The sequence below is a fragment of the Rhinoderma darwinii genome, chromosome 4 (assembly GCF_050947455.1).
Source record: "Rhinoderma darwinii isolate aRhiDar2 chromosome 4, aRhiDar2.hap1, whole genome shotgun sequence".
NCBI lineage: Eukaryota > Metazoa > Chordata > Amphibia > Anura > Rhinodermatidae > Rhinoderma > Rhinoderma darwinii.
Window position 1 is genome coordinate 13,282,900 of NC_134690.1, and position 14,294 is coordinate 13,297,193.

The 14,294-nt window shown below is 41.9% G+C and overlaps 1 protein-coding gene across 4 annotated transcripts in view; it reads right to left on the reverse strand.

The window, feature by feature from the left end:
• The window catches only part of EFR3B (EFR3 homolog B), a 181,960-nt gene that overhangs the window by 63,137 nt on the left and 104,529 nt on the right, over positions 1–14,294 (reverse strand). For 3 of the 4 annotated variants that reach the window (XM_075860833.1, XM_075860834.1, XM_075860836.1), the window contains 6 exons: positions 11,229–11,379; positions 10,199–10,320; positions 8,823–8,972; positions 6,711–6,863; positions 4,683–4,817; positions 4,265–4,343 (listed from right to left, as the gene is read on the reverse strand). In XM_075860833.1, coding sequence (XP_075716948.1) covers positions 4,265–4,343; positions 4,683–4,817; positions 6,711–6,863; positions 8,823–8,972; positions 10,199–10,320; positions 11,229–11,379 — 790 coding nt within the window. The remainder of the gene's footprint in view (positions 1–4,264; positions 4,344–4,682; positions 4,818–6,710; positions 6,864–8,822; positions 8,973–10,198; positions 10,321–11,228; positions 11,380–14,294) is intronic. The other variant, XM_075860835.1, reaches the window with a different exon arrangement.

Genomic DNA, 14,294 nt, shown 5'->3' on the forward strand with positions numbered 1-14,294 from the left:
TTGTATATAGGGAGCAGTATTATAGTAGTTATATTCTTGCATATAGGTGGCAGTATTATAGTAGTTATATTCTTGTATATAGGGGGCAGTATTATAGTAGTTATATTCTTGTACATAGGGAGCAGTATTAGGGCAAAGCCAGACGTGACGGAATTGCTCTTGAATTCCGCTGCGGACACTCCGCAGCGTTAATCCGCAGCGGAGCCGTTTCTGCATTGACTTCCACTTCTTTTTAGTAGGCTTCGTTTAGACGAGGCTGAAAATTCCGCTGCGGAGCATAGGCTGCGGTGCGGAATTTGGTGTCCGCAGCATGCTCTGTCTGTTGCGGAGCAGTGGCGGACTCATGGCGGAAGTTCTCCATTGACTTCAATGGAGATTCTAAGTTCCGCAATGAAGTCCGCAGCTGTCATGCACATGTTATGTGTGCTGCGGATGCGTCTTGCTTTTTTGACATGACATTTCTTCATTCTGGCTGGACCTATGTATTTCTAGGTCTACAGCCAGACTGAGGAAGTCAATGGAGCTCCAGTAATTACGGGAGCGTTGCTAGGCGACGTCAGTAAATAGTCACTGTCCAGGGTGCTGAAAGAGTTAAGCGATCGGCAGTAACTGTTTCTGCCCCCTGGACAGTGACTACCGATCCCAATATACAGCAACCTGTAAAAAAAATAGAAGAAGTTCATACTTACCGAGAACTCCCTGCTTCTGTCTCCAGTCCGGCTTCCCAGGATGACGTTTCAGTCTAAGTGACGGCTGCAGCCAATCACAGGCTGCAGCGGTCACATGGACTGCCGCGTCATCCAGGGAGGTCGGGCTGTATGCCGAAAGAGGGACGCGTCACGAAGACAACGGCCGGTAAGTATGAAAATCTTTTATTTTCACTAGGGAAAGTGCTGTCCCTTCTCTCTATCCTGCACTGATAGAGAGAAGGGAAGCACTTTTCCCGCAGTCCGCAGCAGCTAGTCCGCATCAATTTACTGCACATTTTGGGCAGATCCGCCGCAGAATCTGCAACGCAGATTCAGTGTGGCATTGATGCGGACAGTTGCGGAGGTAATCCGCCACGTGTGGGCATGCCCTTATAGTAGTTATATTCTTGTATATAGGAGCAGTATTATAGTAGTTATATTATTGTATATAGGAGCAGTATTATAGCAGTTATATTCTTGTATATAGGAGCAGTGTTATAGTAGTTATATTCTTGTATATAGGGGCAGTATTATAGTAGTTATATTCTTGTATATAGGAGGCAGAATTATAGTAGTTATATTATTGTATATAGGAGCAGTATTATAGCAGTTATATTCTTGTATATAGGAGCAGTGTTATAGTAGTTATATTCTTGTATATAGGGGCAGTATTATAGTAGTTATATTCTTGTATATAGGAGCAGTATTATAGTAGTTATATTCTTGTATATAGGAGCAGTATTATAGTAGTTATATTCTTGTATATAGGGGCAGTATTATAGTAGTTATATTCTTGTATATAGGGAGCAGTATTATAGTAGTTATATTCTTGTATACAGGAGGCAGTATTATAGTAGTTATATTCTTGTATATAGGGGCAGTATTATAGTAGTTATATTCTTGTATATAAGAGCAGTATTATAGTAGTTACATTCTTGTATATAGGGAGCAGTATTATAGTAGTTATATTCTTGTATATAGGAGCAGTATTATAGTAGTTATATTCTTGTATATAGGAGCACTATTATAGTAGTTATATTCTTGTATATAGGGAGCAGTATTATAGTAGTTATATTCTTGTATATAGGGAGCAGTATTATAGTAGTTATATTCTTGTATATAGGAGCAGTATTATAGTAGTTATATTCTTGTATATAGGGGCAGTATTATAATAGTTATATTCTTGTATATAGAGGCAGTATTATAGTGGTTATATTCTTGTATACAGGGGCAGTATTATAGTAGTTATATTCTTGTATATAGGGGCAGTATTATAGTAGTTATATTCTTGCATATAGGGGGCAGTATTATAGTGGTTATATTCTTGTAAATAGGGGCAGTATTATAGTAGTTATATTCTTGTATATAGGGGGCAGTATTATAGTAGTTATATTCTTGTATATAGGGGCAGTATTATAGTAGTTATATTCTTGTATATAGGGGGCAGTATTATAGTAGTTATATTCTTGTATATAGGGAGCAGTATTATAGTAGTTATATTGTTGTATATAGGGGGCAGTATTATAGTAGGTATATTCTTATATATAGGGGGCAGTATTATAGTAGTTATATTCTTGTATATAGGGGGCAGTATTATAGTAGTTATATTCTTGTATATAGGGGGCAGTATTATAGTAGTTATATTCTTGTATATAGGAGCAGTATTATAGTAGTTATATTCTAGTATATAGGGGCAGTATTATAGTAGTTATATTCTTGTATATAGGAGCAGTATTATAGTAGTTATATTCTTGTATATAGGGAGCAGTATTATAGTAGTTATATTCTTGTATATAGGGAGCAGTATTATAGTAGTTATATTCTTGTATATAGGGGGCAGTATTATAGTAGTTATATTCTTGTATATAGGAGCAGTATTATAGTAGTTATATTCTAGTATATAGGGGGCAGTATTATAGTAGTTATATTCCTGTATATAGGGGCAGTATTATAGTAGTTATATTCTTATATATAGGGGGCAGTATTATAGTAGTTATATTCTTGTATATAGGGGCAGTATTATAGTAGTTATATTCTTGTATATAGGGGCAGCATTATAGTAGTTATATTCTTGTATATAGGAGCAGTATTATAGTAGTTATATTCTTGTATATAGGGAGCAGTATTATAGTAGTTATATTCTTGTATATAGGGAGCAGTATTATAGTAGTTATATTCTTGTATATAGGGGGCAGTATTATAGTAGTTATATTCTTGTATATAGGAGCAGTATTATAGTAGTTATATTCTAGTATATAGGGGGCAGTATTATAGTAGTTATATTCCTGTATATAGGGGCAGTATTATAGTAGTTATATTCTTATATATAGGGGGCAGTATTATAGTAGTTATATTCTTGTATATAGGGGCAGTATTATAGTAGTTATATTCTTGTATATAGGGGCAGCATTATAGTAGTTATATTCTTGTGTATAGGGGGCAGTATTATAGTAGTTATATTCTTGTATATAGGGAGCAGTATTATAGTAGTTATATTCTTGTATATAGGAGCAGTATTATAGTAGTTATATTCTTGTACATAGGGTCAGTAATATAGTAGTTATATTCTTGTATATAGGGGGCAGTATTATAGTAGTTATATTCTTGTATATAGGGGCAGTATTATAGTAGTTATATTCTTGTATATAGGGGCAGTATTATAGTAGTTATATTCTTGTATATAGGGGCAGTATTATAGTAGTTATATTCTTGTATATAGGGGCAGTATTATAGTAGATATATTCTTGTATATAGTGGCAGTATTATAATAGTTATATTCTTGTATATAGGGGCAGTATTATAGTAGTTATATTCTTATATATAGGGGGCAGTATTATAGTAGTTATATTCTTGTATATAGGAGTAGTATTATAGTAGTTATATTCTTGTATATAGGGGCAGTATTACAGTAGTTATATTCTTGTATATAGGGGCAGTATTACAGTAGTTATATTCTTGTGTATAGGGGGCAGTATTATAGTAGTTATATTTATGTATATAGGGGGCAGGATTAAAGTAGTTTTAATGTGGAAAAAAAACTGAGTACCTGTAGGAAATTTACGCAAACATGAGGAGAACATACAAACTCCATGCACAATGGGGGGAATTTATTAAGACTGGCTTTTATACTCCAGTCTTAACATAAAGTTTAAATGAAATGTGCTTAATTTATTAATAGGTGGATCCCCCCAAAACTACACCCAGATTTGTAAAAAGTGTCGGGAGCGCCGTAACAATGTAACTCCTTTTCGCCAGAATTCCGGCCTTCAGTGTTTAATAAATTTCCCGCATTATCTTTTGGTTGATTGAACCTCAAACCCTAATTCTTTTATACTAATGTATTCCAAAGCATTATAGCCTGTGATTTGTCTGATCATGCCGAACTTGTTACACTGCAACGAAGCCTGCACCTGTGGACATGATAAGGACGTGTTTTTAGCCTCTGAAGATAGTCAAGAATGTTTTCACTCCTTATACAAAGAATAAGATTTATTTATATAAAAGTTGAAAACTTTATAATTAGAAATTGCAGTTAACCCTTTGGATGCTGCGCCTATTTTACGCCCGGTTCTTACCTGTATTGAATACATGATGATCTTAAAACATCGTACGGCGAAGACCTTCGGCTCCCACAGGGAATGGTTATCGAGGTGCCTGAAAAACGTAAATAAAGAATCAGACCCACATGCTTAACCCAGCACCAGACACGAAGGGGGGGAATTAATATTTATATCAGATTCGTATCATATTAGTAATTCCTCGTCATCAATAATATTTGGGCAACATCCCAAAAATTTGTGCCAACTACACATCTGTATGACAGGTGGAGCAGCCATTGTTGCAGCAAATAACGGGTGTAATGAGCCGATACAGGTGGTGACCGGCTGACCACGCCCCTTTTTAAAGGGACAAAACAATTGTATTTGTTGATATTTGGGGGAAATCAATGAATCAAACGATGGATAAGTAGTTAACGCCTGAGCGTACACTCACATGAGTACGGGTTTGATGGCGTTCTTGATGTTTCCATAGGCAGCTCTGCCCAGCAGCTCCCGTAGACAGCGCTCGGCCAGTTCGGCTGGGATTTCTTTCTCTTTATCTGCGCTCTGCATGGGCGATGGCGACCGACTAAGTATGAAACAAACGTCATGACCACTAGGTGTCACTGTAAATTCACAGTACTCCAGCATATTATTTTTTTATTTTTTAATATTTTTTTTTATTTTTTTTTATATGGTTGGCACAATGCAGCATGTTGGCGTAAATGCACAAATGGATTTAAAGGGCAATTCCACACGTGTATGACTGCAGCATAAAAGAGAGATGTTCAAGATCTGGACATGGTTCTCATTCCGGAAACCATTAGTTTAATAGGTTTGTCCTCTATGGACAACCCTTATGCATACGGCTTATTAGGGCATATCACAGGAGGAGTCCCCAATTGGGAACCCCTTCTATTACCCAGTGTAGGGAGCTTATGCAAAGAGTTGCTCTTACTTTGGAGGACACATGACCTTTTTACTGTCATGCTTCATATGCCCTGCAGAGAGTGGATCCCCCATTGGTCGCAAGGGGTCTCAACAGGACTCTTCGCAATCAGGTAGCCATAGGGTGGGCCTGCTTAATAAATGGCGCTTTGCAAAATACAAAATAGAAGGGCTAGGAGATTTCTCGTATAGATTGACAACCCCTTTGATTTACCCTCCCGTTCCGTACGGTTATCCAAGGGTAGTTACGCTGCCATTTCTTAAGTCACCCCTCCCAATCATGGTGCAGATCATGCACTTTGAATTGGGCGGAATTGCGCTTTAATTTTTCATGCAACCCATTACAGGCGCTGCGGGATCAGGAGACATCACTGAAGCCTACAGAGCCGGTAATTATGTTTAGATACAGAACGAAATGATGGTCGACAACCTTTTTCCCATGCTTTTGATGCAGGAAAGGAGGAGGACAGCTGGCCGGAGAACCGCAATGGGGAAGCTCCTGGGGTTCACAGCAGCTGCAGACCCCCAGGTAAGTAAATCTTGTCGAGTGTCAGTATAAAGCAAAATCTATCTGAGAGTGAACAATCAGTTCTACATGCAAAATCTCCAATGGCCCCGTCCCCTTCTGTCCAACTGAGTGACAACCCATATGGCCGTCATGGTCACCCAACTTTCTCGCAAAGCGAGAAACGGCTGCCTAGAATTTTAACAAGGTGACAGAGGAGGACGAATCATGGACCTCTGAAGACCAGGAGGGAGCAAGAGATTTAGAAAAAGAAAAATGCAAGAGGTAAGGAAGGCAACGGGGGCGCCAAACAGTCACCCAGTAGAAGGTGGACAATCGTAAGCTGGTCATACACAGAGATAAAAAAATCTGACATAGGATGTATCATCCATACGTCGTCTGCCTTCTGAGCATGGCAACCCAAAAACATTCCCGTTCTGGTCTTTGTTGACGCGGAGCTCCTCCACCCCTGCCCTGGTAGTCCCCTCTTCATGTGGCTTCTTGGCATGGTCCTTGGAGGCAGAACTAGGGTAATTGTGTCATGTGCCACCTCCTTAATACCAATCTAAGGCGGAGGATCATGACGCAATGACCCTAAACTTGCCTGGAGCACCGTAGCAAGAGGCGCTGGGTCCGACTCCACGACGAAGAGGACACATTATCTCTACAAGGCCGGTAGCGCAAGACAAGACTGAGTGAACCCAAGAACCCTCCTTCCTGGGCGCCTTCACATGTAGGTTTGCCACCATAGAGGTCCATGGAAGAGATCATTCATGATCTACCACGGGTCAAGCATCAAGAACATTCATTGGTATAAGATTCCTACGGTTGGCCAAAAAGGTCAGGTTGGTCATCGTGGCTGGCTTCTATCTTATGTATGGGCAGTGTATAAAGACACAGGACCAAGGATGGGTCAACGTCAAAATCTAAAGCCAATGAGTAGAGCAAATGGACCATGAGAAAGTACAAGGAATACATCAATGATGGCCGAGACAAACACAAGACCGTCCTGAGGACCTGAGGACGTACCTCAAGGCTCTTCCACCTAGGACAGCCCCTTTTCCCTTCAGGATAATCCCTCCAGTACTCTGTGGCTGCCAGGTCTTAGCTTCACCCAGGACAATGGTGAAGGATGAGACGGGTAAGGCACACAGGTTCATATACACAGGAGAACTGACAGAGCTACGGATGCAAGAAATAAACAAGTACAGAAGAAGAATGGCCAAAGCCAAAACGAGAAGAAGCAAAAAGACTAAGACAAGAACGAGAGAGCAAAGATGGCAGAAAAGTAGCTGAAGGCAGAACATAAGGACTAGTAGTACCTGAGCCGCCGGGACCATGGTCAGGACAAAACAAAACAGCAGAAGTATTAGTAACTGATGGGCTCAAGGTGGAGCTTCACGTCTGAGGGGATCTCGAATATGCAAATATTTTGCTTTACTTATGTTGGGCTTATCTGGAGTTACATCATGTCTTATTCTCCAGTCTCATTCAGAGCTGCATTCACAATTCTGCCGATTTTCTTTCCGGCCTTGTCCACACGTAGCAGTAGTTGTGTGAATCTCTCTGTAGACCCCTGCCGGTTCAGTTTTTGCACAAATACTCATGCTCGTGACTGTATTATGGATATGTTTGGCACAGATCTATGTTACTGCTTTTAGCCCATACGGTACATTCATGGGCCTCTGACTTTATATGGGGGGGGGGAGCAAGGAGGTTTTTACATGGGTGGCTCCACCCCATGCCGTATTACAGGGGGTAAAATAATTTGCGCCACAAAGTAACAATACGGCAGAACGCAGAGTGCCTGCAGATCGGTAATAAGTCGTACAGGGCATTAACGTGTGCATGAGTTTCTAACTGGTTTATTGAGTAAAGAAGAATTTCACATCTCCCTTCAACCCCCTGCTGGTTCAGTGTCTGCACAAAGGATACTCTAATGTGGCTCATTCTGGGGACTGCAGGATTTTCAATGCCGTACAGTAGCCTGCTGGTTCAGTGTCTGCACAATGCATATTCTGATGTGGTTCGTTGTAGGAACCGCCGGATTTCACATATCTATTTAATACCTGCTGGTTCAGTGTCTAAACAAAGCATATTCTAATGTGGTTCCTTGTGGGGACTGCAGGGTTTCACATGCCCTACAGCATACTGCTGGTTTAGTGTCTGCAAAAAAGCATACTCTGACATGGTTCATCATACAGTAGTAACTGCAGGTATCACATCTTTCTTCACCCCCTGCTGGTTCAGCGTCTGCACAAAGGATACTCTAATGTGGCTCATTGTGGGGACTGCAGGATTTCACATGCCGTACAGTAGCCTGCTGGTCCAGTGTCTGTACAATGCATACTCTAATGTGGTTCGTTGTAGGAACCGCCAGATTTCACATATCTATTTAATCCCTGCTGGTTCAGTGTCTAAACAAAGCATATTCTAATGTGGTTCACTGTATGACGGCAGGGTTTCCCATGCCCTATAGTAGCCTGTTGGTTTTGTGTCTGCAAAAAAAGCATACTCTGACATGGTTCATCATAGTAACTGCAGGTTTCACATTTTTCTTTAGCCCCCTGCTGGCTCAGTGTCTGCACAAGGCATATTCTAATGTGGTTCATTGAAGAAACTGCAGAATTTCACATGCCCTGCTAGTTCAGTGTCTGCAAAAAGCGCTGACGTGGTTTATCCTGGATATTTGGTCTGCACCAGGCACTGCACAGCTCAGGCATGCTGCCTGTTAGCAAAGAACTGATCTCGAGTAGCGGCCATAATAATTTTGAACCCAGATGTGGATTTGACTCATGAAAAGACATGGAGTAAACCCGTAACATGACAGGTAAAGCAAAATATTTACAAAGTGAAGGAGAATTTATGTAAACTGTAAATGTAAAGCAAACTTCAAAAGAGGAGCTATGATCTGTCATTGTAATCTCAAAAGCCTAGAGGTCAGTGCCAGGCAGGAGGTCCATAAAGCCTTCAAGAAATAAATGTTAGCGGAGTGTATTCTACTTAGCTAACATTTCTTTCTTGAAGGCTTTATGGACCGCCAAAGGTAGAGGCCCTCTGTATGTAAAAGTCTAAGATGGTCTCAAGGTGGAGCAAAATAAGGGCAACTGATCTATTTCCCCAGATGGTGTAATGCATCACCTTTCTGTTTCTTCCACATGCTGGAGGTTATAGAGTAATGATGGTACAATCTTATCCATATGTTGGGGATCCCAGATATTGGCCTGAAGTTCATCGTTAACCGTTTTCCTGACAACTCCCTGAAGACCTTTAATTCCTGCCATTCGGATCCTTAAAGTAACAGGAATATAAGATATATTAATACTTGCATCAAAAACTGTAAAGAGGTATGCAGAACCAATTAAAAGGAAATAACAGATAGATAGATAGATAGATAGATAGATAGATAGATAGATTAGATAGATAGATAGGATAGATAGAAACTGGGACCCCAGGGATTTTGGCATTAAAACGAATTACGACTGGGACCAAAACCACTGGACACCAGGCACAAGACTAGTGCACACCAAAAACTGTGGAACTAAACCACTGTAAAGTAGGGATTCAGGCATCAAACCACTAGACAACAGGGCAAGGGCCACCAAAACACTAAACACCAGGGATTGGGACACCTAGTACCTGCGATCCAGTAGTTGAGACAAACAACTCTAATGTAGAGATTAAGGAATCCATCCACTAGACACCGAACCTGGGCCACCCAACACTTAGCACCAGGGATTGGGACCCTTAACAACTGGACACCCAGGACAAACTCAAAATGAGTCGACACCAAGCACTAGGAAACCAAAGACCTGAACGCTAAGGTCCGGGCCTTAAACCACTGAACACTAGAGTCTGGGCATCAAAATAAATGGGCACAAATCTGGAAACCCAATCCAATGGAGACAAGGGAATTTTGCATGAAACTGAATTACATCAGGGACTAGGACAAAAAAAAACAGTGGACTTCAGGAACTGTGAAAGAAACCCACTCTAGTAGGGACTGAGGAACCAACCAACTAGACACCATGGATTCGGACACTAATCTACTGGACACTCACAACTGAAACGCTAAGTCCAGTTGAACACGACCGAGTGCCACTTGGGCCGTTTTTCATGGAATCCGAGTGGCACTTGATCATTTTCATGGACCAATTCACTTTAGTGGGTGAATCGGGTCCGTGAAAAACGATCGATGAAATGATAGAACATGTCCTATCTTTCCACGGATCACGGACGGGACTCTGGTGGCACACACGGTCATGTGAATTAGGGCTTGACCAGTGGACACCACGAAAGACCTGGACTCTAAGGTCTAGGACACTCAACAGCAGAGTCTGGGGCGTCAAACCAATGGGCACACAACTGGAACCATGCTTCTGAACACCCGCGAATAGGTCATTAAACCAAATTATTCAGGGACTGTGCCACCAAACGCAGGGACTGGAGCACTGACTGTCCGTTAGGGGCAATAAACCATGCGGCGGGTATCAGGGGTGACAAGTCTTGGTACTTACTTTGTCCGGATCTCCATATCTTCATAGCTGGAGTGACACATCTCGCTGAACCGGGACACAAAGAAGTCGTAGCTGCGGTGGTAGGACGGGGTGTCCTCCTCAATGTTGGCAAACTTGACAAACTGACGGATGAATCAACAGATGGAAACAATAAACTCCTCGTGTGCTCACGGATACGGCAGCGCCGCAACGTTTCTGAACCCTGTAGATTTTATTTTAGACTTTCTGCTTCCATTGGACATTACACGTGAAGAGATTATTATCAAGGGACGACCAGAAACATACAATGTAATGATAGAAATAATAAGTATGTGAACCCCGAGGATTATCCCTGCGGGGGGGGGCAGGGGTTGTGCTTTATTACATATTTACTGAGATGGTCATGAAATTAGGGGAGTTTGGAGAATTTATGAGACCCGAAAACCCCCGCATGTCCAGGTAATAAATATGTCAACAAACCATGTGATGCCCCCAATGTTTACATCTACTCACAATTAAAGGGGCAAATACGTGACCAGTCTAATGTAATATTTCCAAATGTAAGTGGAATACGAAAAAATATATTACTCCAGCTTGTCACATGATGATAGATAGATAGATGTGTGATACCGTGCTGCTAATCTGGTGTATCTAAGCCGATCACGTGAGATACTGTGCTGCTAATCTGGTGTATCTAAGCCTATCATGTGTGATACAGTCTTTTGAACCATATATCTGAGCCTATCATGTGCGATACAGTCTGTTGAACAGTGTATCTAAGCCTGTCATATATAATACCACCTGCCAGGTTGGTGTATCTAAGTCCTTTCCATTGGTTTTGCCGGGATCCATTATTAATGTAATATCTCTGGGGCTGCAGGACCTTCACCTACAACCTGATGATGATGATGATGATGGTGATGATTGATGGACGATTCTGCTGGAGCTTTTCTCCTTGAAAACCAGCACCAGAAATGTCTAGAGGGCACCCCCTCCGCCCGCTGCACCGGTGGCTGGAGACTATAGATACAGCACATGCCGATATACTCACAGAATTAGTCCCCAGGATCTGGAGATTTGGCTTCTCGGATTCTAAGAGTTTGGCCACCATCTTTAGGAAACTCTCCACGAATAAGTTGATGCTCTGGCAGTGACACGCCATCAACAGCTGGTCCAGAGCCTCCATGGCGATGCAGACGTAGCTAGGGGAGAAGAGGATGGGGACACGTCAGATAAAGACGCGGGCACCGGGGGCATAGGCTGCTACTATATGGTGGCCTCCAGGGCATATTATAGAAGAACCTCCATGAGGCCTTTGTGGCTACTTCAACCTCCCTCAAGGATGGAGTAAACCTGCCCAGTATCCACTTCTCCAGGCACCACACAATTAGCCAACATGGTTGGGCCGAACAGACCCAATGCACAGGTTGCCAACATGGTTTCATAAAGAAGCACTCCGAGGATGAGGGCACCTGATTGACAAGGGGAACGTATGGTCCACCGCAGCTTCTAAGCCGGACCGACCACCATCAGATAATCGCCAGATCAGCTGCAGTATACAAAGAGTTTCCCGAGACCATCCCCTTCATGATGGAATATCGCACCATGTGAATAACGTCCAGAGATATTAATCGCAACACCGAACTCACCAAAGGCAAAAGACGCCCCGGACACCACAACGAATAGATAATTGACCTACTAATGGATTCATTCACTGTAGATTCAGACAGAACAGACAAACCGCACGTCTACACTTATATCGCGGGCCAATAGTGAGAGACAAGCAGCGTTCTAAATATTGCAACAATGTGCCAGCAAATGTCTCTTACCAAACGTAAAAGGATTTCCACATTATAGATTCTCCTAAACTCGGGGCTGCCGTCCACATTCAGGGAGCGCTGCTGAAACACAGCAATGCATTTAAAATGAAGACAGCCCCCCCCCCCCCCCCCCCCCCCCCGACATGATGCACCACCAGACGGGGTGTCCTCGGGGGTATTAGCCCCGATAATCTGTTAGTCTGTTCTGTCTATTATTCTAAAGTAAGTAAAAGTTATGTTTTAGGTTCATTATATATTAGTTGTGGCATCTGGGAAATTAAGGCTTCTTTTGCCTTTGGCAAATTCTGTGTTGTGATTAAATATAATTAATTAAATGTGCCAGCCAGTTACCTGGGTCTATTTGTCCTAGAACTCCAGAGCTGCACTCACTATTCTGCTGCTGGAGTCACTGTGTACATACATTACATTACTTATCCTGTACTGATCCTGAGTTACATCCTGTATTATACTCCAGAGCTGCACTCACTATTCTGCTGGTGGCGGTACTGTGTACATACATTACACTACTTATCCTGTACTGATCCTGAGTTACATCCTGTATTATACTCCAGAGCTACACTCACTATTCTGCTGGTGGATTCACTGTGTACATACATTACATTACTTATCCTGTACTGATCCTGAGTTACATCCTGTATTATACTCCAGAGCTGCACTCACTATTCTGCTGGTGGAGTCACTGTGTACATACATTACATTACTTATCCTGTACTGATCCTGAGTTATATTCTGTGTTATACTCCAGAGCTGCACTCACTATTCTGCTGGTGGAGTCACTGTGTACATACATTACATTACTTATCCTGTACTGATCCTGAGTTATATTCTGTGTTATACTCCAGAGCTGCACTCACTATTCTGCTGGTGGAGTCACTGTGTACATACATTACATTACTTATCCTGTACCGATCCTGAGTTACATCCTGTATTATACTCCAGAGCTGCACTCACTATTCTGCTGGTGGAGTCACTGTGTACATACATTACATTACTTATCCTGTACTGATCCTGAGTTACATCCTGTATTATACTCCAGAGCTGCCCTCACTATTCTGCTGGTGGAGTCACTGTGTACATACATTACATTACTTATCCTGTACTGATCCTGAGTTACATCCTGTATTATACTCCAGAGCTGCACTGACTATTCTGCTGGTGGAGTCACTGTGTACATACATTACATTACTTATCCTCTACTGATCCTGAGTTACATCCTGTATTATACTCCAGAGCTACACTCACTATTCTGCTGGTGGAGTCACTGTGTACATATATTACATTACTTATCCTCTACTGAACCTGAGTTACATCCTGTATTATACTCCAGAGCTGTACTCACTATTCTGCTGGTGGAGTCACTATGTACATACATGAAATATCCTGTACTGATCCGAAGTAACAGCCTGTTTTATACTCCAGAGCTGAATTCACAATTCTGCTGGTTGTTGTTGAAAGCAGTTAGTATGCTTGTACACAGACATGCCTCCATCAACCTAGTTGTACTTCCATAATACAAGGGGGCACTTAGTATTTCCTACATCAAATTGCTGTACAGTGTTTGCGCTTTACACAGTTGCAGTTTGTAACAGTTTTCCTTCCATGTAATCCTCTCCGAGTTTGTAGGACACAGGTATGTTTTAGTTTAGATCACAGATGATTGCCTAGTGGATATATTGTGCAGGACTGATTCAGGACAGGTTTTCCTGAAACAATGATGCTATTTACTGACAGCAAGTAGAGATCTTGAAAATGGTGAGGAATTGAAATATAAAAGAATATTAGCAAGTTGCACAACTTTTTAGGGCACAATGAGCTTTATAGACAGATGAGCTCCTTCAAATCTGTAACAGGTGATTTTTTACCTCCAGAGAGAAGAGCGGCGCCTACGTAACGCTGATCATCTCCAAATAATTATTGCATTTTGAATGCACAGATTGTACCGATTATGTAGACTGTCAATTCAGGTATCTGATGGGGGTAGTGGTAGAGTATCAGTGTCCTGATTATCCTCCTCCCATCACAGGAGAAATGTCCCTCACTCAGAACTGCAGAACATCTTAACCCTGAAATCAGTCACTGCAGGAGCCGAATCTCTAAAAACATGAAATGGGTCATCCATACACTGCTGGAGGAGATAGAGAGAAATAGACATCCTGGTGACAAATCTGCAGTCACAGCCTCTCCATCCCTGGTGCGGCCATGCTGACCCCATAAATCCCCAGCGTGTCCCGGCCAGGGAGAGCAGCCAGCTCATCCACCGTTATCACGTAACCAAG